The sequence below is a fragment of the Empidonax traillii genome, unplaced genomic scaffold, assembly GCF_003031625.1.
Source record: "Empidonax traillii isolate 1590-97213 ecotype Southwest subspecies unplaced genomic scaffold, ASM303162v1 scaffold593:size397357, whole genome shotgun sequence".
NCBI lineage: Eukaryota > Metazoa > Chordata > Aves > Passeriformes > Tyrannidae > Empidonax > Empidonax traillii.
The window spans coordinates 186357-213492 of NW_020955786.1; the positions used below are offsets into that span (position 1 = coordinate 186357).

At 38.4% G+C, this 27136-nt stretch overlaps 1 protein-coding gene across 9 annotated transcripts in view; it reads right to left on the reverse strand.

Moving 5' to 3' along the window:
- Positions 1-4654: 4654 nt before the first annotated feature.
- The window catches only part of TJP1 (tight junction protein 1), a 158583-nt gene continuing 136101 nt past the window's right edge, over positions 4655-27136 (reverse strand). For 3 of the 9 annotated variants that reach the window (XM_027898347.1, XM_027898344.1, XM_027898351.1), the window contains 14 exons: positions 27014-27109; positions 26568-26650; positions 25350-25560; positions 24704-24804; positions 23190-23543; positions 22545-22796; positions 20869-21768; positions 20463-20557; positions 19737-19961; positions 13629-13804; positions 12491-12932; positions 10861-11078; positions 9506-9649; positions 4655-6217 (listed from right to left, as the gene is read on the reverse strand). In XM_027898347.1, coding sequence (XP_027754148.1) covers positions 6123-6217; positions 9506-9649; positions 10861-11078; positions 12491-12932; positions 13629-13804; positions 19737-19961; positions 20463-20557; positions 20869-21768; positions 22545-22796; positions 23190-23543; positions 24704-24804; positions 25350-25560; positions 26568-26650; positions 27014-27109 — 3392 coding nt within the window. In that variant the 3' untranslated portion in view covers positions 4655-6122. Of the gene's footprint in view, positions 6218-9505; positions 9650-10860; positions 11079-12490; positions 12933-13628; positions 13805-14562; positions 14614-19736; positions 19962-20462; positions 20558-20868; positions 21769-22544; positions 22797-23189; positions 23544-24703; positions 24805-25349; positions 25561-26567; positions 26651-27013; positions 27110-27136 lie in introns of all 9 variants that reach the window. The other 6 variants (XM_027898352.1, XM_027898349.1, XM_027898346.1 and 3 more) reach the window with 6 other exon arrangements.

The window sequence follows — 27136 nt, forward strand, 5'->3', positions numbered from 1 at the left end:
TTTCCACAGCTTTTCACAAGGACAAACTGAAAACAGTCAACACAAACCTTAATTTTAAGGCAACTATTCCCTGAGCACTTAGCTGACTTCCCTGACTCTGCTAAGGTGCTACTTCAGTAAACAGATACAGAAATTTCTGTATCACCAATTTAGTTAATTCTACCCTACCTTTTTATTTTGAAATGTGAAATATTTGGTCATTAGGTCAGGAAGGCCAAAAGTATAATTAGGAGGGAAATCACTGCAGCCAGCTTCACTGTTACACCATCCACACTTGAAGGTCACTATCAGGCTCCGTATCGTGAATGCTCCTTCCAGCAAAGAAGTTTCTTCTCCTCTTCTTTCTGCAAAGAATAATTTTCACTGCCAGGTTTCACTCTGGCAAGGTTACCTCCTTTAAGCCTTTTGCAAGGTTTTTAAATATGTGTAGACTTAGTATCACCACTGGTAATCTAGAGCAGAGATATAAAAGAACCCTCCACCTAAAGACTAGATGTCATTTTCCTTAAATTCTACAGCCTGTTTCTCGCTTAGGTCTTCCCCCAAATTCTAAGCTTAAAAGCTGAAGGAAGAAGGGTGGAAGTAGGTCATAATTTCTCAGAAGACACTGGTTTTAATATAATTTAGAAACTAATACCGTAACCAACACATTTTAAGCCTACACTTACCTTAACAGACTGTAGCTTATAGTGTTTGCACAGTCTGTGCTCAGCAACTTTTGGATAAAATGGACAAATGCTGCAGAATACTGTAAAGACAAGGTACAGTAGCTGAATATTTGAATAACAATGGCTTTTGTTTGACTATTTTTAAAGAAAATGTAATGTGCATTCAACACCCAAGTATAAAGATGGTGTCCTTAGTTGCTAATGGACTATTTCTTTAGGAATCTCTCTTTTTTCAGCTGTCTAGCTAATTGCTAATAAAGTCAACAAAGGACTCTCAAATATGTTAATGGTCAACATTGGGATAACAAGCAGAGAACTGCAGGTTTCCCTAGTGAGAGTGATTTGCTGCAACAGATACCTTATGCACACAGAGAGGTTCACAATGTTTACCTGTATTGAAGAGAACTTATTTTCAAGTTTTAGGTGAGCTAAAGGGGATCCCAGGAGCTTCTGTATCTGCCCAAGTCCCCTATTCTCCAGTCTCTGTGTGTAATAGCTTCTGCCAGGCCATCAAATCCACATCCTTACTCAACACAGCAACAGTGCTCAGCAAACTCTGTCATGCTGAGAAGAGTAACAGACTCCTCAACACAGAAAACTGCTGCGGCATTTATGTTTTACAGAAACTGTTAAACCTCTGAGACACACCCCACTCCTCCCAGTTCTTTATTTCACTTGTCCCCAGGTGAGCAGAAGTCCCATCCCTCATCTCTGCCACTCATCCATCTGGCTGCCTCCCCACCCCCATAAACTGAACAGATATACAGGACATCAGGTCAGAACAGAAGGAAATCACACCCTAAACAAAACCAAAACCCACCAAAACACCAAGATGTAGACACAAAACAGTGCAGACCCCTGACCACAAACAGAGGACCTAATTCCCTCATACAACAGGGTAAGCTCTTTTATCACTTTCATGAAATACACGGAACAGATGATCTGGTGAGGTCCAATTACGTAGCACAAATCATAGTTGTTCCCTTGTCAGCAACAGTGACAGATACCAACTCTGCCTTCCTGGCAGCCTCTCCAGGCCGAGGGGACACCAGACATTTTGCACTGTCTCTACTCATCCACTGTCCCTTTGTCCATGCTGGAGACGAGGAGTGATAGGCACTCAGTGCTGTATAATAAACTTCAATGGGAAACTTCAAATACACAGACATGGAGCAGATTAGTACAGTTTCAGAATCAGCATTAGTTAATTAAAAACTGATGAAGTTGGCTTAAAATCTGTTCTTGTCATTGTCATAGGTTTGAAAAGAGATGCTGGTATTTTTTCCCATCCCCCCCACCCCGGGTTGCAGTGGGTTTCTCCCCCCCACCTGGGGAATTGGGACTTTGTTTTGTTTCTTCTGCAAGTTTTGATTGCACCATTTGTTGTTTATTTAAATTTTGTTAACAAAGAGCTATTCTCTTCCTTTTCCACACTTTCACCCGAAGTTTCTTAATTTCAAAGTTGTATTCTCGTTAAACCGAGACAGTCTCTCTACCATAACCTGTGCTTTCTGCTCTCTTCCCCATTGCACGTGGTGGCAATTGTAGTCACACAGCAGGATGCAAAAGTAAGCATTTCTCTTTGGTCACTTTTGGTCTCCTTTATCACTCCTGCAACGAGCACTTGCAGATAAAGGTTCTGGTTTGGAGCTGTTCTGTACATCTTACACAGTAAGAACTGTTCCTTAAGTCCCTGACAGACAGCTGTACATGTTAAATCTCTGTTTCACAGCAATCTGAAGTGATCGCTTTCCAAGTTTAATTAAGGTAACTAGATTGCCCCACTGCTTCCCACCAAAATCTCCTTTATTCTGTGTAGAAACTGGGTTATCCATTCAGTGATTAGCACAATTTAGCATCGCCAGAACAAGCACAGAGCAGAGCAGTTCAAAGTCTTCAAGCTCATAGAAAAATCTATGAAATAACATTAATGTCTACATATGTGTGTACAAACAGCCAGCCTCATATACTTCCACTAACAGTGAGTGTATTTACTCTCAGATGCTTACTCACAAGATCATAAAGCACAATTCATTTGGATATAATTTTACCCGTTCATTTTACCTTACCAGTGGATGGAGCCAGTAGAGAGACTTCTACAAACAAACATTTTACTCAAGTGACTTAGATACTAAGAACACATTTTTCAGACATACAAAACAACATCCATTCTCCAAACCTGTATGGGTTTGATTTCTGTCACCTGGTCCAAATTACATTACAGCAGAGCATCTTCAACCAGGCTCTAACCATTGATTTGCTTCACCTCACTCAGGCTGGCAGGATTTGCTTTTACAACCATTAACTGTTTGTGTATATATTGCTGAATAATTATTATTACTTTACCATGAAAAAAAATAAAAATTTTTACCAAGAACCTGAATCAGAGAGGAACAGTAAGTCTGTACCTACGGAGTGTCTGCTTCCAACACTGAAGGCATTTGTGAAAAATTAACACAGGACTTAAGATCTACAGTTTTAAACTTCTGTACAATTTGCTGGGCCTCAGCTGGCCAGTACATCACTGAGACAAATAGGAAGATTTGAGAGGTGCAGTTTTTGAAGTTCATAGTAAACAATAAATAGATAATAATATTAAATATAGTATTAAATATAATATTAGATTTTGCAGGTGAACTTACCTGCTGCAGAGCCTAACCTATCTAAAATACATAAGGAAGGCAACATGGATAGCATGGATAACATAGGATATCCTTGCAAGGATAAAGATGTCCAAACCAGCAGTATTTTAAAATTAGGAAATGTGTTATTTTAGCCCAGTTATTCTCAACAGTCACGCTTTAACCCAAAAACACTGGGGTTTGGGTTAATTATTGAGAAGGAAGACATGCACATGGTTTAAATTAGACACTTTGATAAACACTGCTACAGGCAGACAGCAAAAGAATTTCTTCAACAGGCTGCTTTTCAGTAGAGAATTGCCATATTTTTGAACAGCATCAACTTTCTCAGTTCATTTATGAAATGACAACAGAGAAAAAGCTGTCTTTTTTTTTTTTCCTTTTGATAGAACAGCATTACCCTACACTCTTTAAAATACAGAAGATCAGAAAGATGTTATCTATCTGGATCACTCCAGTAAAACCATCTCAGGACAGTTTACAGCTCACAGCACGTCAGACTCAGGATGGCCAAGACACAAACAATACCACTGCAAATAGTCCATGCAGTGTAACTCCAGGGTACCTCAAGCCCAACTGACTGGTTCCTTTTGTAGCGTTCCACATGTTCCTGATTTTGCCTGGGAAAGACCTAATTTTCTTCTTGGTAGTACTGTGCTGTGTTTTGAATTTCATTACCTTACTGCTGCTAACACTGATGCTTTAGTTGTTGATAAGTAGTGCTTACCCTGCATCAAGGACTTTTCATTGTCTCAGGCTCTGATAACGACTGAGATAAGCCATGAGGAGAAGTAGCAATAGTCAGGAATGCATCTTCTGGGATAAGTCATGCCTGAGAAACAAAACTTACTCATCAATAGAAATACAGAAAGGAAACGTCAGGGTTATGCACAGCTTCCCAGCATTATTTAAAAATATCTTCTAGAACTGATTTTCCCTTGTAGAATAATAGCAGGTTACTAGTTAGCCACGGAAAATTCCAAAGAGATAATGGGATTCTGTAGAAATACCTTGAAAATTGTACAGCTAGACTATGTGTACATCTACACGCTAGAACACTACCAAAGTATTTGGAAGAACAGGTGTAACAGTAAACTAGCACCAACATAAAGATTCAAGAGATAGGTCTACCACTCCTACTTGTATTGACTGATTCCAGTGGCTCCACTCAACTTGATAAGCCAACTCCAGACAACTCCAAGTGATTTCACAAAAGGGCTCTGCTACTTGTATGAACATATGGCAGAATCCAGCTGTCCAATTACACAGAAAAAATAAAATCAAAATGGATTGTGTCATGTTCACATAAATGCATTTCAGAAACAATAAGGTACTACAATCATCTTTATTATTTTAAAAACAGGTTTATTCTGTATATTTAGAAATGTGTAATTTTAATAACTGCAGAGAAAAAAAAAAACAGCCACACCTGAATAGCTAATAACTCATTAACAGAATGCAGTGGTATATTATCTAAACAGTAGTAGTGCCATTGTGCCATAATAAATTGTCTATTAGTAAAAAAATACATTTCAGGGCACATAATACAGCATCCTTATGACAAATTACAGTAGGGATACTTTTCAAGAATTTAATCAAAGTAGAGAATTCCGAGTTATATTCTTTAAATGCAGCACTTTAAAAGGTAACAACTTTGTGCATTTTTAAAAAATGTCCTCGTTCGTATATTGTAGAAATGCTGCTTTATTGCTGCAGATGTCAAAGTTCAAGGCTCAAAAGGTATGAGAATACAAAGATATCCTTAAGAAACTTTGTTTGTTTTTATATATATTTATATATATAAAAAGGTAAAGCTTATAAAAGTTAATTTACAAACCAAAAACAAAAGTGGTATGCACGCATTATATACAGGCGGTCTATAACATCTATAAATTTTCAAATGCATAGCAGAAAACATACCATCATTTTCTTCTAGTCTTCTTCTGGCTGATGAACACAAACAATACTCGTCCTCTAAACCAAACTCACAATTTTTTTTGTTGTTCCCCCACCCCACCAGTCTCTCATGATATATTATCTAGGTAAGCACAAAAGCCATACAAACTTAATACAGAGAACTATGAGAACTAAGACTATTAAAAACATGAGGGTAAGGCATCCCTGCTGGTTAATAGGTCTGTAATAATGTGGTTAATTTACAAATCCACAGAGGCAACTGAACCATAGTCATCCCACATGCTTTTCCCCTCCCCCTGTTCTCAGCACAATGCTTCCCTATGCATTAGGTAGAAGTGCTTGCATTACCTCTCAGCAGAAGAAACATCTAAGCTGTGCTACCCCGAGCTGACTGTTCACTGGACATGTACACCAGAAGTCTTTTAAACACTAGAGACCAAAATGTAGTCTTGTGAGTTAAAAACACACAGTCGTAAAAACACAGGCCAAAATCTGTGGGTTTGATACTGGAGTATGAACCAAATTTTGTTCCTCTGTGTACAATTTAATTCAGATAACAACAAAATACTAGTAGCGCCCTTTAAGAAAATAATAATTAAAAAAAATTTAAAAAAAACCCCCACAAAACAAAACCCCACACAAGAACAACCAAACCAAAGCATACAGAATCTGCAAACCCCCTCTTTGTTCCGACTGTACACTCCCTGCTTGTGGCATGTTTTGTGACCATGGTTCAAAGAGTGTACTTGCTAAATTATTGTTAGTTAAAGCAAGATGCTTAAAAACTAAGATCCATTATCACTTATAGAACAGTTAATACTTGATAGAGTGGTTCAGTTTATATGTAAGGTCCATCTCAGTTTCACATTATTTACTCAATCAGCTAACTTATTATTTAGAAGTGGTCAATTAGGACTGAGACACAGTTTGCTCCAACAAGATAGTTTGGATCCCCAGGAAGAGACTTGTTCTGCCAGGTTTTGGGGTCACCTGTGGGAGGAAAACACAATGCTGGTGTTTAGTATCCGCTGTCACACAGTGTACATCTTGAAACAACCAAGCTTTTGGACAGGAGCTTTTAAGTTCTGAAGCAACACCTGTTTTGTTTTGTTTTTTTTCCTTGTTGCTGTTTTGTTTGTTTTTTAAAAAAACCTTGCAGTTTGCATGTTATTAATTTTTGAAATCCCTTTATTTTCATATAATATACGATAGATCAGTTATTCAAAACAGATGCTGTGGCACTCAGGAATTGTTAAGTATAACTTGTTCTACTCTACAGCACCAACATAGTGCTTTCCACTGGAGAATTGTTAACAGTGAAACAGGTGGTCACTGGCTCTTTCCTAAATTGCCAGAGGAAAACAGGAAGACATTTTAAAAGCTAATGTGGATAGGATGCACGTGAAGTGTCTTGGAACAGTTCTGAACATAGATGAGGCAAATCAGAAGTCATGTTGTAACCAAGCACTATGACACATTGGTAGTTTTATTTTCTATGATGAAAATGATTGTAGACAGGACTGTAGTCAGTCTGCAGCTACATTCAGTAGACTTGTTTAAAAGCCTGAAATACTGATGTTCTAAAAGGGATTCCAGTTAACTGGTACGTAAAAATCTTTACAACAGATCTATCTGCCTTGGTCAAAGGGAAACAATCTGTTAGAAGGGAACGTCATCAGCTGCCAGCTCACCAGACAGAGGTTACATTCCATCTGCACAGCCAATTGTCTCTTTAAAATGGAGACAGCATTCTTCATTTACCCACCTAAAATCACTACAAAGTGCTGTCACTATACAAAAAGTGTCATCATCCCACTATGGTAGGAAGTGAAAAATCACTGAAGTTGCTTAAGCCTTTCAGATAAATGACATTAAACAGCTTGGCCAAACCAGATCTGCCTCGAGAAATGTGCAACAAGTTATAGAACCCAGTCACACAGACTACAAACAACTGAGACCTCTGTATTAAGTGACAATGATACAAATTCCATGTAATTTTCTTGAAGAACTCGTGAAAACAAAATGAAGTACACAATGCACTGAGTGATGGCAACATCTGATGCAGGGACAAAGAAGAGGGACAGTGTATAGTTAGAGAATGTAAACAGATTTACTGCAACCAGCCCAGACTGTTTATTTCAGTCAAAATCCTCAGTAATGCTAGAGATTTTTTCCTTTTATAGATTCAGGGAATTCCATTCAAAACTCATATGATCAAATACATAAGAAGGGTAGAACAGGACTGTAGGACAGTCAGGTCCTAGTCTTGCACATGAAACAGGCAGACTTTTTTCCAACCTTTCCTCCTAAATACATAGTAAGGATTAGACTGTAGCCAGTGCAACCTCTAGCTGTTAAGGATGTTCTTCCCATATTTACATACAACTGCTTTGGAAAGGAAAATAAAAAAGCAGATCCCTCTGTATTTGTTATGTTCTAGTAAGTGTGGCCATAGCAGGTAACTTTTTTCCTTGGTCGGCTTTAATACCAGAGTCATTCAAGCTTTTGAAGGCATTAAATGGTAAAATACCAATGTATGAGGCTTAAATGTGGCAGAAAGGATGTTAGTAAGTGCAAATGAATGTCACTTTTAGGACAGAACATGGATACATTGAGAGAAATGAGGTAGAGCAGACGACTGAAGAGAGAAAAAAACCAGAATTGCATAAACTGTTATAACAAAGCCACCTCAAGAATCAGAGTCCCATAACCAACTAATTTAGAAAGAGAGAAAACAATTATTTATTTAAGACACAGTATGGTCTACTTACATATCATAAGACAGAATTGCCTAATTTTAAAGTTTGTCTCAAAAGAGCAATGTTATGATATACATCCCATTTCAGATTAACAGAATGTGGTGTTATATTTACAGTACAGAAAGTGTTAGGGTTTAAATATCCACGCTCTTGCTTTCACCCACACATGCACACACACACACATCCCACTCTGGAAAGGGAGAGAGGTGTCTCCGTAACTTCAGTTATTGTTTGGATCGCTTGAGCCCTCTCCCTTCACTTCAAGTAAGTTCATGAACAGGTGCTATTAAGTTACAAAGGAAGTGCTGTGTCATTTTTGTACATAGTTGTCATATCTTTTGGGACCCTACCACTGTGAGCCCGTGTTTTAACACTGCCACGTATACACACACTGTTAAATAGATGCATGCAACACATGCATATAATAGCTTATAAAAAAGAACTAAAAATTATTGCCATGAATACCTCGAGATTATTGAATCCCCGTGAAGGGGATCGATGCTTTAATCTTTCAAAGCATCAGTGCTTTGGTGTTGACAGGGATAGATACATTAGTGACAGAAGATATGCATACATGGTGGCTTAAATGCTGTATACAGAAGTACATCATTCACTCAGTACTTATATCACAAATGTGCACATTAACGGCTTGAACCTTCCACATAAATTTTTTAAGTAGCTGAATAAAACCTTAAAACTTTTTCCCCAGTGCAAACATTCCTTCTTAAATCTCTGTAACCTCACAGCCGTTTCATGAAATTGCTTGAAACTTGCCCAGAATTTTCAGTTATGCTCCTCACTGACAATTTCAGCCAATACATTCTCTTCCTCATCCCAGAAAGCCACAGTGAGGTAAGAGTGAACAGGTAAATAAAACTGCAACCTAGTTGCAACTTTTACTATCAACCAGAGACTTCCAGATAAAAGGCAGTAGAGGAGAAATAGGCAGGAGCAAGCAAGAAGAGTCTTGCGGAAAAACCAGCTACGTTAGAATAAATTGTAAATGCTTTTACTGAACACTATAGTTTTCTTAAATGACCCAACTGTTAGCATCAACTTGCACACATGGAAACAGTTAACAAGTGTTAAATCATGATTTATGAGCATGCAGATTGTTAAGATTTGCCAGAGTCCTATATGGTTAATTAAGCAACAGACAAACACCAGTTATGTTACAAAGGCCAATCAGAGGTACATATTCATTTCCTCTCAATTTTAGTGCGACTGTCATTTCAAGTGTATTCAGCTGTAGCAGTCCTCAAGAAAGAAGACAGAATAGAAAAATACGATAATATTTAACAGACTAGAGATATTACTCTTTTTCTGCTATGGTTTTAGCTATGAATTTGCACCATGAGTAAATGTAAGAAAGACATTTGTAATGAAAGTGAAATGGGAGAGTTTGACACAAATACAATGATTGAGTTTTTATATTACACAGCATCACCTTTAGCCAAAATAACTTAAATTATACGATAGCACCCAAAAGCCCCAAAAGGACAGAGGGAGGACAGCATACCCGACGAGGAGTCGGAGGATTTTAGAGCAAAAGACCAACCATCAGGGGTCATAGACGCACAGTGTGGCAGGCGCAGCTCCACTGGCTTCAGGAATTTTAGTCCATGAGGCCCACACATTACCAAGGGGCTGAGAAGTGTTTCGCCTATAGTTAAGAGAAAGGAAAACCTGTTACTGATTTTTCTTGAAATAGGTTCAAAGTACTACATAATTACAATGCAGAGCTACTCAGCAACCAGGCTGGGAGAAAAATATGAACATTCTGACCTGTCAGTAAAGCCCTTTGCAATATTGTTTCTCACACTCGAGTGACTTTTCAGTAGAACATGCTACAACCTCAAAATGCAAAAGGATAAACTGTGATGTTCCAGAAATTTCTAAGCAGGTGCATCAAAAGGAACAAATCCTCAAATCAGTAACCAGACTTGTTCATGGTTTTCTTTGTACTCCAGCTGCCATGTTCTACAGATTTATGGCCCCCTGGGCTGAATGAAGCCTTCAGCAGTTCCAGGGATTATGACCAGCATCCCAACAGTCGAAAGGAAGGATACAAACATACAGGTCTATTTTCAGCTAAAACTCCACATGGTAGTGTAACATTATTCAGGTGAGGAATATGCTATGTTTAGTTTATATAAAGTAACTGCAGATTGCAAATAATACTTCTATAAATTTGCAGTTAGGGCAACACCTTGAGTTTACCAACTTGATGAAATTAGGAATCTGACAGATTAGAAAATGCACATACACTTGGCTAGTGGTATAAAAGACTATGAAAAAACTGCTCAACTGATACACTACTCAACCCTTATTAATAAGACAGACAGGAATATACTTGTATTTATGTAAAGGAATTTTTTTAACAGTTAAGCTGTTTCTTTAGAGAAACTGAAAAAAAATGCTGAGTATTTAAAAGCGTTGAAGTAAAGTTCAAATATTTAACTCAAGTCAAAGCAGTTTAAATCATGTGCTTTGCAATTCTTTTGGTCTTAACTGTGAGATGAAGAAATGTTTCTATTCAGAATGTCTGGAATAAATCCCTGGACATCTACAATCTCAAAGACTCTTAGTGCACTAGGAAAGTTTTCAATTAGTACTTAAATCTACAAATTAAATATTCTCGTGTTATAATTCAGGGCCTCCACCTTGCTCGCCACTTTCATTATTAAGCAGAATATTGCTTCCCTTACACATCTTGGACATGTTTATTCTGTACTTTCATGCAGAAATCAGTGTTATATACTGAAGCATATTATGGCTATTTTCATATTCTATTTTGTTGTTGCTAGAAAAAACTTGTATTAAATAACAGAACAGTGCATTGTTTTACTTTTATGTACTGTTATTAGCTCTTACCTTTCTCTTTATCCAAAGGTGGAAGTATACTGTTGTCTCTGCAGACTTTAAAATATATTTCTTGCTCTATTCCCTCTGGAATGGCTCCTTGTGGTATAATAATACTAACTCCAGTCTCTATGGAGCTCAATACACCACCATTGCTGTTAAATACACCTCTTGCTGTGGCTACAACAGTGTGTCCGTCTTCCTCCTCCTCATCTTCAAGTGCTGAAGGGCTGAAGAGACAGAAAGCCTGGCAGTTTTATCAATAATTCCTTCCTGAGGTCAGGGGTATACATTTTAGCAGAGAACAGTCTAGGGTAGGCCAGCACCGATTTTTAGGAAAACTTTAATATGTCCCACACTTGAACTACTTTTATCTTAGTTTTCTTGCACAATCAAATTCTGCCATGACAAAACATTTTCAGAAAAAAAAAAACCACCAAACAACAAAAGACAAACAAAAATCCCCCACCCCAACAAAACCCCAAAAATAGACAAACACCCTCCCAAAAAACCAAGCCACCACCAAAGTGCACAAACTCTGAAAATGTTCAGGAAGTAGTTAAAGCAAGAGTTCAGACCTGAGCCTTGTGTTTTCCAATGCCTGCTCCTGGATCATACACAAAGAGCTTTCCCCAGCTACACACTTCAGCTTTGTTATAACTAAATGTCATTAACATCTGAATTTTTTTTTTTGTCTCAAAACTCCATTCTGACTTGAATACCAGAAGAAGTAATAATTCCTATTCAAGATCCACCAAACCCTTCTACTAACCTATACACTGAAAACAAAGTTTGTAAAAAAAAAAAAACTACACATTTTTTTCCAGGCTATAGTTGAAGAGAAACACGTGCCATTGATGGTTAGTCTGAGTAGATTTCAAAACAATTTCCAAAGAATTTCACTCAAAGAACCAGTAAATTAGAATTTTTTAGCACTCTACAGAACCATGTAGCATAAAACATTTCTCAGGTGCTGAAGAACAAATAATCAAATTTCAAGTCTGGTTCATGAATTCTTATTATTTTGAAATAAAACATTAATAAAACTGTTCTGCAAATATTAGTTGAAAGAATTTAACAAGTCAGCAAATAGCTTAAGAGTGTAATACTATCTGTTGTTCTTGACACAGTATAGTTAAAGCATATTAGGCAAGCACAATCTGTTTTTTAAGCAGCTGTTGATTTGTCTCATAGTAAAGAGAACCAATATGAAACTGCTGAATTTACTTTCCCCTTTTAGAGGTATTTTTGAAGTATCCCTTATGCATGTGTACCATGAGATCTCTAAGCACAGAACAAATCCAATCTGGTGCAACAGCTATCCTTAGAAATTAGTTCCACCCTCTAGAAACACAGTGAGAGTACAAAGGACTACCATCTATCAGAAGATTCGTAACTGCAGTTTGAGAAACGGAAAACAAAAGCCATGCCCTTTTCTAATAACAGAATGCAAGATGGTACAGGGACATAGGACATATCTGATCTATCCAAATGCTCTTCAATGCCTTTTGGCAGAATTTTAGAATCATAGTATCAATCTTTCAACTATAACATCAGCAGAAATTTGAAGCACACTGAAAAAGCTGTATAACAGATGATCTCTATTGATGTACTAAGTGAAAGAAGAAGAGCAGCAGCTTACCTTACAGGAATGGCTTTAGGCACAGCATTAACGTTATTTGGTTGATATTTAGGCTTGTCGACCTGGACAGCATAGGTATCCATTCCACTCTCAAACTCTGGAGGCTGCGATGAGCTGTGTGCTTTCAAAATTGGTTGAGGAGAATTTGAAGATTTTGATGGCAACTCTGGTTTATGCTGAGCTTCATTTGGCAAGAGATTATGGTTGAATTTAGGGCTTTCAAACTTGCGCTCGAAGGGCCTTGCAGCACTAGTGTAAGGTTTGGTTGTAAAGCGGTTGTAAGATGGAGTGACTGTTTTCTGAATCTGTTCAGTTCCATTAACGGGGCCTTTGTCAGGGAAGCTTTTCTGAGGATAAAAAGTGGACTGCACAGTGTCCTCTCTAGAGGATCTGAAAATTGATGACTTATTCTGAGGTGGAGGAGGGTCAGAAACAGAGTTAACTGCAATGCAAATAAAAACGCCAGAGCTTGTCAGTAAATTTCTAGTCACATACACTCTGGTATAAGAACATACTTTAGTCAATCCTTAATCTACTATATAAAATATACACAAGTTCAGCTTAGCTCTCTTAGATCACTATCCTTCTGTGCACACTCATGCAAGTTACTAATACTTCATTAAACAGACATACTGGAGACAATGGTATGACCTTTCAATAAAAAGGTTAGACTAGCTTAGAACATGATCAAGAAAACCAGAAAGCCAGCACTGAAGTACCACTGGGTACTTGATCACACCAGAAAACTCAACTGAAGTGGGCAATTCTCTCAGTGTGAAAGTGAAACGTTTTCTTCAGTTTTTAGAAGCCTACAACTATTACTCATGTCTAAAGAATTCTGGTCCAAAGAACAGAAAGGTCTATTTTTCGAGTACTGAAAGTTTTACTGTATCTTTGCTGAGTCAGCCGAGACACTTACAGGTATTACCAACACCTGGAAGCTACAGTTTCAGACAGAATCACCAAGTATTTCATAAAACTCAATATCACTACAGGAAAAAACTACCTTCAATAATAATTATTCCAAGTTTCAGCTAGAGAACATAGCTGCCAGTGTAGACATGCTGAAGCAACCCCAGAAGCGCTTGACTAGCAATAGCTGTTACTACAAAGATAGGTCAGCTTTCCAACTGCTCACCTTCAGAAAGTGCAGGCTTGTGATGTGCTGGGAGAGACAGGACAGGACTGTTAATTGACTGTGGCTGTGTGTACTGGACTGAAGGAGCAGGAGGAGGAGTCGTAACTTGAGGGATTGGTTCATAGCGTTTTTCACCAATAGGCCTATCCATTGATTCAGTATCAGTTGGTTTCCCCCTGTTGAAATAAAATTAAAAACCAAACATTTGATTGTTTGGTTTCCTCATGTCTTCTGCATTCACTGCTATTTTTTTTTTTCTTCTATAATCATCTGATTTCCACCTCTTCCTATAAACATTAAAACATTTTCTGGAATATCCTGTCTCAAGTATAAAAACATTTATTGATAAGCACAAGAGAGTAAGACAACACTGACCTTTAGATTAGTAACACAAACCAAGGCAAACAAGAGGCAGATGACATTTCAGGTGTATTTGCACAATTGCCTAAAGGTCTTAATTTTTCAACTTCATGTGGAGTAATTTAAATTAAAAAGTTTTCTCTAATTTAATGAGTCTTCAAAATAAAAATATAAATCCACTTCTTTCTGGGGTGGATAGGTAGCTTTGGAAAAGTATAATTAGGCAACAGGACAATGAATTCTACTACAACTTTTCTAAATACACCTAGTATTTGAACAATGCCATCTTAATTAGAAATGTAATCAGCTTAAGCTTCACTAGCTTTATGTGCATAGTGTAGATAACATTAAAATCTCATTTTCAAAACCGTTTTCTTATACTAGAAGTATTTATCTACAAGTTTATTTCAGGAAATTATTGATTTCGTAAATACCTGTAAATTTGGACTGCAATATCTTTATTGCACTTACTTCCAGAATTTGTGTGTTTAAAATTTTAAGTGCACATAATGCCTGTGATGAAATGTAACAGTGAGAGGACACCTGAAAACATCCTCACATCAACAAGTCTTACCACTTGATGTTCCTTTTCAAGTAGTCATAGCTAGTGTAAGAGCCAAGAAATCTAGGTGATGGCAAAGCAAACAGCAATAGAAGAATGAAAGAAAACAGTCATTCTATCTTGAGCATATTATTTCTTCACACTCTATGTTAGTCCTAGCAGCTGTCATACAATAAGGTTGTTGAAGCAAAGAGACACTATTCAGAGACATTTCTGATCACGTACCATGATCACATACTCTATGTAATATGAGATTTGGTCTGTGAATTATGAGGTAGTCAAGATCTCACGATGGCAGATATTGAAAGTAAGAATGAGATTACACAAAGCCATTTGCTACAATCTGTATAACCCAAGTTATTCAATGCATTGGTAAAATATGGGATATTCTGTTCATTTCTTTCAATCTCTCACAGTCCAATTTGCAACAACTTCTTCAGTCACAACATTCCCAGAATGCTGATGGTTTTGTATGGTCCTGCAGATCGGGTACTGAGGGTTCATTCACAGCAAGTGTTTCTATAGCACCATCAGCTCTCCCAATATCAACACCATAAAATGCTTCTGATTTTGCTCAGCAATACCTTAAAGGACACCTTTGAACAACTGTTTATGAATGCTGGGACACAGAAAACCGTAAGTATACTGATGACTTCCCTTGATTTTTAACATTTACCTTGCTTATATATTGCAGGAAAATACATTTTACATGAGGACAACTTTCCCCTCATTCCTTCAATTTCTGTATGCTCATTAAATATGTAACAGGCAATAATTTCAGACACCAACCACCCTACTGCTTCAGAGGACTATGTTATAAAACTAGGAAGGGTGCTGATCAACTTCTGAAAGTGTGCTTAGTGACCACATGAATGTGATGATCAGTGAGCTAAACAGCATATGTATGAATATATTTCTAAAATCAGTGTTGCAAAAAAGAGATCATTTTTAGATCTACTGTAAAGCTGCCATTCCTACTGATTTTATTCCAAGCCATTCATCCAACAAGACAAGTTATTACTGCATGCTCACTCACTGTTGTCTTTATTCCAGGTGGGCAGAAGCTGCTTTCTCAGGAACTGCCCACCTGAAAATATCCTGAAATCTTCCCAGAGAGAGACAGGAACAAGGGGAGGACAGCCATGCTAAAGCCCATGGGAAAAAACCCAGCACGCTCCCCACCCCACCAGAACTGCTTGCCAGCTTTCTGGGGAATTAAAATGTGGAAGAGTAGGAGGGGGAAAGAGGAGAAAGCTGTGACAACACAAACACAACAAGTACAAATTTGTGTTTAATATGAAGTGCATTCTTCTGTCACAGGCTCCTGACCAGGGGGCAGAGACAGGCTCATCCCCACTGCTCAAACCTGTACACAGCCAAAGTGATCCACAGCACAGTGCTCGCTTACCACTTTGAGTGTATAAAGGAAGTTTCCCTAATTATTGATAGGCTGTTTTCTAAGCTGTTTCCCACTTCATCTGCATTATAAAACTGCTACTTTAATTTGAAAGGAAGCAGAAATTAACCACTAGAATGAACCAGTGGGTAACAGGCTATGAGTACACTGTATGTTGCCTGTGAGTACAACAGCAACTGCATCGCTGATCTTCAATAAGCTCCAACTCTAACAGACACTCAAGAGTCTGGATGCTGTTGGGTAAATTACCTCATTCTGCAGCGTGTCAAGCCAAAGCAGGAGCTATAGTGAATCAAGCAGGAACAAATCCACTACTCAGCCACAGAGGCATTTGCCTCAAATTGCTTCAACTAGATCCACTGAAACATGTCCATTCACAAGTCCTACTATTTTCTCACATCAAAAGAAAAGCTATCCCATGTTCTACAGTTCCTGACAACTGTAACATGCAGATGTGGCATTACTCCTACAAAGCAGCTTTAGTAACAGCAGAAGTTTCCTAAATTATGCAAATAACCCACCAACAAATTAAAAGAGTAAAAAAATTTGTAATGGGAAAAATACATACTGTCACCATACATACTCAGTGGCAAAGAACTTTACATAATTTAAGGTTTCACATTAATATTTAAACACTAAAAAAGTTGTAGTTATTGCTCATGAATAAATAAAATTTGTCCTCTGTACCCAAAATACATTAAACAGATTATTCAGGAGCAAGAGACTGCATAACCAACAGTTCCTGTATAATCCAAATTTAGTCCTGTTTATTTTTAGACGAGTTTATTCACAGAATAGCAATTAACGTAGAAATTCACTGGGAAAAAAAAAAAAAAAGGATGAATAATGCACAAGTAACAGGGTTCAGTGTGGAAGCTGGTGAGAGAGGAGTCCTAAATGTGAATGCTTTCTCAAAACAGCAGTTGGTTTGTGTTTCCACACAAGGACACTGCAGTATACTAGAGTCAGTCCTGTCCAACTGAGCATTGCTCTTGTTTCTCTCTTTCCACTTACATTAATATTTTAGTATTTGTCTATTTGCACAGGACTGCCCCGGGTAAATTTTCTTTCCCATGTCTGTCCCTTCCCATCAAGGGTAACATTCTTTCAAAAAGCAAAACCACAACACATCTGTCCCCCGGATATATGAAATTGTCAGGCTCAAGAACAGTATCATCTTACTCCTTTGTGGCAGTAAGATGTCACCTTCCATTCATACAAGCCCTGAAGTTATACCCGAACTCACAATCAAAAGAAAATCAGAACTGAGCAGCCAAAGAATGGAAGTGTCACAGCAGACAGAAGTGGAAGGCAGAAATATGGAACAATCTCTCCCAACCATTAGCTGTTCTGCAGCACAAATTCAATAGCTGTTTACCTCTCTCATGCTTTTCAGCGTGCGTGACAACACTGCAGAATAACAAACGTACAACGAAAGCTTACAGCACTCTCCATCTGAAGAATTTCACAATCCTCACAATTACCTGATGAAAGCCCACAACACTTCTCCCAAAGCATGACTTGCATTTACAGTGGTAACGCAGTCAGTGCCTACAGACCAAAATGGATCATCTATGGGTAACACTGGGTTTTGTATGTGAGAGTAAAATGTTCCAAATTACTGCAGGAAGGCCAGTCAAGACAATTTTCTTGGGTCTGTGACTATGATGCCCAGAGAGCAGGACAGCTCTACCCTCATCTTTCCATCAGAACACGCTGAGCAAGTGAAAAGAAGGATAAGGAACATCCTTGACTGAGAATCAGAACTGGTTACAGATTACCAAATGCATTCCTTCCTTAGCATATAAAAGAGCAAAATTAGAAATAAAAGTGAAACCTTTAAAACTTAACAAGCTTTTAGAAATATTCCAATATTCTCAGTTCACAAAGACAGACAGTGGATGATCAGAGACAATGTTCAAATGAATAAGAACAGGATTCCCAAGTCCTAGCTCAAATCCTTCAAGCACTGGAATACAGCGTATCAAGTACATGGAAGACACCTTGCACATACACTAGACACTATAAAACTTTGGCTAGCTAATTTATTATTTCACTCGAAAGATCTCATTTACATTAAGGCTGTTAGATTTTCAGCTTCACCTGAATAGTCCATGTTTCAAGCAGGAATACAACAAAAGCCTTCAAAAATGCCCAATTTTCAGGCTGCATGCAGCAGGCCAAGATAGCTTTTCACAGTAGCAGCTAAAACACCTTGTTACAGTTTGAATCAAAACAAATTTAGGTAACTATGGAGAGTATTCACAAAGTTTGTGTAAGTATCCTCCAAAATAGCCTGCTCTTTACCTGAGCTAAATCTGTTCATGAGCTTTCACACACTTTCTGTATCAAAATGTTCCAAATCAAGGAAGCAAAACAATACAGGAAACAGATGTTTCCATCAACAGATTAAATTCTGGCCTCAGCAATATCCCCTAAAGGCTCATTTTCCTAATGTCAAATGTGGCTAACATATACAATCCTGTCTGCAGAAAAAATGCATACAGAACTTCAATAAATCAAAACCTTTGCTATGAAAGATATTTAAGCACTACATATTAGACTAAGGAAATACTTTGTAACATTCTGTTTATGATCATTAACAGAACACAATCAATGATCTGGATGAGGGGGTTGACTGTCCTCCCTTCACTAAGTTTGTAGATGACTCCAAATTAAGTGAGAGTGTTGATCTGCTGGAGGGCAGGAAGGCTCTGCAGACGGATCTGGACAGGCTGGATCCATGGGCTGGGGCCAATTATGTGAAGTTTAACAAGGCCAAAGGCCAGGTCCTGCCCTTGGGTCACAACAACCCTCTGCAGCTTCAGGCTGGGGGCAGAGAGGCTGGAAAAGACCCCAGGGGTGCTGGTCAACAGCAGCGGAACATAAGCCCAGGTGGGCAAGGTGGCCAGAGGCACCTGGTTTGTGTCAGCAATAGTGTGGTCAGCAGGGCTAGGGCTGTGACCACTGCATCCCCCCTGCACTGGGCACGGGGGAGGAATCTCAACTGCTGTGCTCAGCTGGGGGGCCCTCACAACAAGAAAGACATCGAGGTCCTGGAGCATGTCCAAAGAAGGGCAATGGAGCTGGGGAAAGGTCTGGAGCACAAGTCTGATCAGAAGTGGCTGAAGGAGTTAGGGGATGTTGAGCCTGGAGAAGAGGGGGGGTCAGGGGAGACTTTGTCACTCTCTACAACCACCTGAAAGGAAGTTCTAGTCAGGTACGGGTTGCTCTCATCTCCCAGGCAACAAGCCATAGGACAAGAGGAAGGGGCTTCAAGTTGTGCCAGAGGAGGTTTAGGTTGGGTATTAGGAAATATGTCTTCACTGAAAGGGTTATCAGACATGGGAACAAGTTGTGCAGGGAAGTGGTGAAATCACCAACACGCTGGAGATGAAAAGACATGTAGATGTGGTTCTTGGGGGCATGGTTTAAGTGGTGAACCCGGCAGTGCCGAGTTAATGGTTGGACTTAATGGTCTTTTCCAACCTAAACAATTCTGTGATTGTATGGTAATAAGTGGCAAGCAAAAATAACACCTGAAGGTCCTGAAACCTACAAAAATTATTCATTTACCACAACAAAATTATGCAGTTATGTATTTTCAAACTAAAGGTACATCTAAACAGAGAAACTGACTTCATGAACACAAAATTTCAATTCAGTACCACAAATCTCTGGAATTCCATTGACAAGGGCAGGATTTCTGTTGTAGTCCTACATGCCTCCCTACTTTTTCAAATAATTAAAAAAAAAAATCCAAACTTACTTAGAGTAATTGCTGAAGTTCAGCTGATTCTGTGAGTGTATTGGCTTAGGGGGCTCAGGATGATGGCTGGCAGGAACCTGCGCAGATGGCTTATTCTCAAAACTCCTGCGATCGAAGTATGAGAGCTGCTTTCGATAATACTCCTCATCTTCCTCAGGATCATAATGATTTGAACGCACAATATCTTCAGGTGGCTTCACTTGAGGTCTCTGTGGTTCTGGGGCCCTAACCAAGAATAATAACATACAGTTGCCTTGCCCAGTTGAACAAGCATCATTTCACCTGAATTACAATTCTATTTTATAATCTAGTTGGTAATGAGCATGTCATTCTTACAATTGCACACCTGGCCTTTTTTATCTATATTATATGAAAACTAGACAGCTGTGACACACCATAAAGAAAGAAAATTTTTATTTCCCTTTGACCTTACCTTTTCCCTTTTGTTTTACTTGCTAATTATCTCAAATATACATAGAAAAAAGTAACATGGAGATCTTAACATGCTTCTTCCTCAAAAATGCTGAGAAAACATCATGTCCTTTCCCCAGTTCCCAGCAATTATGCCCATGAGAACTGACTTGGTGCCTTGCTTTACTGTTGACACAGAAATCATACTGACACACTCTGACTCCTCTCTGCAGTTTCCAAATTGAACAACTAAGATGTGTTTTTGAATATTCTGATCCCAAAATGAAAACTAATTTTAATCAGTTATGTATGTACCTGTAAGTTGTTTTCTCGTGCTCATACTGGCTTTGAGAAGTTGGTTTTGGACCACTCACACTTGTGAGTGCAGGCTTAGGTGCTAGTTCTGGAGGCTGAAAAGAGAAGCACAGCATATTCTCACACTTAAAAAACATATTCATACACTTAGAAAGATAAGGCACTTCATGATTAAGAAAACTAAGACTGCCTTCCTTCCCCCTTAAATTCTAGCAAAAATGAATTGGTAGTGTCCCCATCAGCATTTTCACAAAAGTGCTCAGGTTCTGCTTGTAAAACATACCAGTCAGGTTGCTAAGAGGCTATATCATAAGCCGTAAAGTTTTGTTTCCAAGACAGTATTTTACTTCTTGCAATGGAGTCTCATTAATAAAAAAGAACAAATTAAAAACCTTAAATTACTTACCTTGACAGTTGATGTATCACTCGAGTCCTTCATTTTTTCCAAAGATGGGGATCTTCTCCTCTCAAATATCTTAACCCTACTTCGCACAGACTGTGGTTTCATGGCTGGATCTTCTTCTTCCTCTGCTAGAGATGGTGGTGTAGGCAGTGGTTTACTGTTAGAAGGCAAAACTTCTGGTTTCGTTTGTGATGAAGCAGGAGGAGGAAGAGAAACACCTGAAGTGCTATGAGAAGGCTCATACTGTCCAGCTTTAGCATTGTAAGCTTGAGGAGGACCTTGTTCATAGCCCCTTATATGTGGCTCAAAGTACTGCTTCGGTTCCGGAGACCGAGATATGGCTGACTGGTATGGCTGAGCCTCTTGTTTGTATCTACCGTGCGTGTCGTACCCCACAGTGTGCTGATCTTCGTATCGCACTGGCGGTAAGCTGAAGTTCTTGGGTGCATGCTCATAGCGAGGTCTGCCATCATAGCTCATCGCAGGGGGGTCCTCAAAACGAGGTTGTGCTGGGTAATAGCTGCGGTCTGTGCTCTCTTCTATATTTTGTCTGGAATCAAGATCCCGAGGAGGCTGGTTTTCATAAGCTGTTCTTGTTTGGTTATAGGGCTGTTTTTCCTCATAATATGCCCAGTGTTCCTCATAGGGAGGCACACGGTCATCATAATGTAGGCGAGGGTCATAACCACGAGAAAATTGATCTACATAGTTTGTCGAGTCATACCTGTATGTTGACTGTTCATAATCCCTACTCGGTTGTTTTTCTGCATACTGAGCCTGGGATTCATAGATCAGATTTGGGTCTCTTTCCTGCTTCTGTACCGGGTGATTAATTGCTGGCTGTTTTAAGACATAGCTTTGTCTGGATGCTTCTTCATTAACGTATGGATCCTTTCGGTATACCTGTTAAAGACAGACATACTTCTCAGTTAAAATGAAGAGTAACTGCAGCTGCATCTGAAATATAGTATTTTAAACAAACCAAAGTTTTGAACATTGCCTTTAATTTAGCTAAAAAGCAGAATAATTTGATGCAGTTGTTTGCAACCACAGGAAGCTGAACTTGGTGATTCAATAGATCCCTTTCAGTCCTATTTTTAAGCAAAAACAGTAGATTAAAAGGGAAAGACAAAGGTAAGAGCCATATCTTTGGGATCTTATGTTTGGGGAGGGGAGGGGGGCACACACTTTTTTGCAGGATGTGGAAAAAGTGGGAAGTCAAATATATAAATAAATTAAGATAGTTCTAGCATTGCCGAGGAAATAAACAGAAGTCACCCAACAAACTTGACTTAACTTCCTCATCAATAACTTGGCTTAATTTCAAGTATACAAAAAACTAGTGAAATTTTAAGGAAATAGGATTTTTCTCAAGGCCTCATTAACAGCAGAACATTGTCAAGCTAAGAAAGTCACAGGTCAAGTAAAATCAAAATACAGAATGCAGCCTTTTTTTAAAAAGTCATCTTTCTGAGAAGTGAAAAGGACAGTCTTGAAGCCATGCACACAGAAAGAACATTAGATGATGCTTAGCAATTCAGAGGCACTGTTTTTGGTAACCTGCATAATCTTTTAAAGGCAAAAAAATTAGAAGGAATTCTTCAAATAAAGGCAAAACGAAGATCATGTGTGAGCTTGACGTAGAGCAGGAAATCAGCGCAACAACGTGGCACAGGTACCTTTGCTGGGTCTATGCGCGGCGATAAGGACGATGGCTCTTGATCTCTTAGTACTATATGAGCTCCCTCAGCACTCGGTGTTCTTAAGGGGCACACTTGTGGTTGGTAAGAGTTGTAAGGAGCAGCAGTAGGCTCCTCCAGTCTGACATTAGTTAGGTTTACATTAGCATTTACTGCAGAGGTTGATGAGGTTGCAGGGTTTGATTCAGGCAACGGGGAAAGGTAAGGGACTGCAGGTGAGGCTTCTGCTTTCTGTGAAGTGTTTAAAATATTTTAAATATACTGCTATTGAATCAATGCATGACTTTTTGATTTATATTAAAATAATTTAAGTGATGCTTTGACTGATGCAGCTAAATGTAGAATGAAATGTACTGAAAGTATCATGCACTAGCACTTTCAGAAATTCATTAGGCTGAGGATTAAAAAAGCAAAACATTCAATCCCCCTCCTGTCAGAATAAGTCACTAAAACAGGCAGGGCAATCTGATGCTCCAAATCATTGTAACATATTGTTGCTGTTGACAGATTCTTGTACGCACTCACGACACTGATAAGCAGAATGTAAATGGAGATTTTCTGATCAAGAGAACTTGCAACCTGAAGAAAGCATATAATGGTCAGTACATAAAACCGCTTTCTTACCGGCTGAGAAGTAGTGGCTTTAAATCCTGAAGAATCTATTCTGAGATTTGGCTGTGGCTGAGCTTGAGATGCATAAGTAGGGTAAGTCTGAGTTTCATGATGCATTCCAGAAGAATCTTCTCTAACCGGTTCAGAAGAGCGTGTAATAGCAGACTCAGGAGGAGTCCCAACCTCATCATTCAGAGTTTCATCCAGTTCTTGATCAGTATAAGCACCCCCTTCTGTGTCTGTGTCTTCATAATCAGACGTGTGTCTGCTGTCTGTGCTGTACATGGAATACTCACTGCCAGGAGCGGAGAGGTAAGAAAGGCGGTCATCGTGTAAATCAAGGTCATCACTTGTAGCACCATCTGCCTGTGTCAAAATTAGAGTACACATTTATTGAAATACCTTCTAAAGAATCCCCTTTTTCTTCTAATGCAAATATTGAAAATTTTTTTGCAAATAATTGAAAACTGAACAAATGGAATGCATCTATATTGTAGTTCAGAACACCACCAAGTCCAGTAGTGGAAATGTTAAGTTATATTCCAAATCCAGCAGCACAGCAAAAGTATGAAGATTCAGCAGTCCTGAATATCACAGAGGAGGAGAAATCAGGGGAGGTTTCAATCACTGAAGATGTCAAACTTAGACCTAAAAGCCTTTTCTGCAGTCTAGCTCTTACAATCATTTTACTAAAGGGCCAGATGACTGTCAGTGTAAGAAAGGGGACAGTGCATGGTGTTCGCAAATATCAAAGTGTTTGGAAAGATACAGAGCTGCACTTTAGAGGGATATTAGGATATCAGAATCGTTACTTTGAACGTAGATATAAGGTGAGGGGAGCTAAAATCTAATTAAGAAACTCATAGCAATAGCCAATTCATCATTTGCTACAAGTAAGCAAACAGCTGGCATTTGACTCGATACTAGTTCAAGATGATGGATCTAATGTGCACAGGTTAACATGCAGCTTGGGAAGACGAGTGGAGCTTTTGTGGGAAACAGAACACCAACTTGTGATTTTGCACCTGTGTTCTCACCAGTGAGAAAACAGTTCTCAGAAAGGTCAAAGAACATGAATATGCCATTTGCTTTTCTGTTAGTGAAAAAACCCCCTTCATCATCAGGCAATTCTAACCCCACACACACAGGCAGCAAGATACCCAGAAGTTCTTTGATAAAAACCACCCAATCCCCCCAAATTGTTCAAAGCATTATATATCCTCCAGTGAACAGCAGCAGTGAGCAAATGCTCCCTTCCTACACTGCTACATGCATGAGGACAACTGCACAGCTCTCCTTAATAGAATAACTGCATTAATGTAGTGACAAAATCAGCTTTGAGCACAGCCACAAGGCATTACTGCTTCAGACCTTCAAATTATAATTAAAATGAGGAGGGAAAGAAGAAAAATACACTTCGTTCCACAACCATCAGGCCCTATCGTAACACCAGTTGCAATGGAAAAAAAAGCAAAAAAACCTCTTATAAAGTTTTGCCATTTCTCTTTAAACGTATAATTTCTTACCTTTCCTTCTGAAACCCACACTAGTTGGTTCTGTTGCTGCTGAATCGCTTCCTTGAGAGCTCCATACCATCCTTCATTCATTGAATTCAAGTTAATGGTAGCTAGAAGTACAGTAGATTAGTTTGACTTTTGATCTCTGCAGAACTATGAGAAGGATCTGCACCATGACTAATAAAAGCAACCTACTACCTAACTGGTAGGTTAAAACTACAAGATTTAAATAGTAATATAAATATTAGTATCCAAAGCAACCTTAAGGTATGATGTGGTTTGGGGCATTTTATTCCACAGGAAATACTGAGTCAACAGTAGCTCAGAATAAAGCGAGGCTTCAGTTTAGCCAGGTTAAAAAGAAAGTTCCATCATTTTCCTTTTTATTCAAATTTTGATTTTGGCTGATCATCCTGCAAAGCCACCAGATCTATTACAAGTACCATTTTGAGTTTTCAGACTGCTTTACATTCATGCAGTCACGTGCAAAGGATGCACACACCAATTAACTACTGGTTACGGAATGGGAAAGTCTGAACAAGTCAATCACTGCTTGAATTAGCCCATTTGCAGGAAATTCTGGAGGAAGAAGCCTCTCTCATCTTGCCTTCTTTTCCCTCTCAGAAATGCTAATCCAGTATGTCCAATTACTTACTAGTGAAGAGGTGGTGATTATTTTTGCGGAGTTTGTGAGCTCTCTCATACAGCTTTCTGGCACTTTTTCGCGATTCTGGGCACAACCTCATTCTCATGGTCTTTACTCCTTGCTTAGAATCAGGATTTAGGAACACTACAATAGGATACCACTGGGCATAATTCAGCCGGTCCACTGCATTAGGAGTGACATCTAATAAAGCGTGTTTGTCCTGTTGTGATAAAAAGGACAGAGGTGAGGAAGTGAATAATTTATATACTAGATGCAATTTTTTCAAAACATACTCCACACATTTATTTTGTATTACCTTTACAGAATTCATTGGTTCATAGTATTGATTTAAATCCTTTTCCTATTTGAATATCAGAAGAAACCAAACCAATTCCAACACCAGCCTACATCAGCATATACTTTTTGAACTGTAGTACTGACTGCATAACTCTAATATTTTAATATTTAACTCCCTTTTTAAAAAAAACTCAAAGAAACCAGCCACTGAACTAAGTACTGTCCTATTAGTATTCTGTGAATAAAAAAAGAGCAAAGATTAAAACATAAGACCTAGTCTCATTACACACCTCCATTCTCCTTAAAAAAAAAAAAAAAGTCATTCTGAATGCAAAACTTGGCCAGTTTTCATTCAATGCAATCAAGCACACAGCATGAAGTCTACCCACTTTGCTGCTACAACAGCCTTTTTCTCCCCTCACACTTAAGCACCTGAAAGGGTTCCAGTTTGTTTTTAAATAAGGAAATAAAAAGGTGAGCCTCTTATCATGAACTAATCTTAAAAGTTTTAAGCATCTTAAGGAAGGGAAATAGAAGAACCCTTTCCCTTAGTCCTTGCACAAAAAAACGATGCCAAATAACCAATCTGTACATTGGGGTGGGGGAAGACTAATAACTCCATAAATAAAGTAACCATTTCTACCTGTTATGTCACACCACGGGTTTAAGTGAAAGAGAAAACAGCTTATAACAGCCTTAATGGAGAGAGGACAACACTTTCTGGAACAAAAACTACAAGTCATCGAGGTTGCAGTTATTAATATGGAGAAAGTGATGTGTTATTTTTTTTATTAGCCAATAGAAAGATGAGAAAATTATTGTTAAAGCAAACACAGTTATTATTCTACATTTAAAACAGCTAACATTTTACTTCATTATACCAGTTTTACTCTTCTGGTGTTAAAGGTAGAGTGACAATAAAAGACTTACTCTATCGATTATCTGTTTTATAGTGTGAAGACGAATAATGCCAGAACTACGTTGATCAGTACCAGCATCTCTTGGTTCACTTTCTGGTAAAGAGGACACAGTTAAAAATCTATTGTACATTTACAACGTATTCTACATTCCCTCATTAAGATAAAACAAACCTTTTTCATAGCTCAAATATGATCCCAAATCACATATTTACAAAAGCACTAAGAAATAGGATAAGGTACAGAAATAAAATGAAGTTTGAGAAGGCTATAAATAGAACTAATACTACTTTTGTCTTCAGACAATTATCAGCAACCATAGAGTAGATTACATTTACTCTGTTCCTTTATATTGTCAATGTCTTGTTACACATGTTAACTAAAGTAATAACGTAGAAAAAATTTAGCCAAAAAAGCTGACTATTTCCTAACTGTAGAAAAACTTGATCTCACACTTACTTGCAATTTGAAAGATATCTGGTTCTTCTCTAGCAAGTTTCTCCCGTGCAACATCAGCAATTGGACCAAAAATGGTTACAGGTCTGAGAAACCCAGCTAGAACCAAAGGCAAAAGAAAAGTCA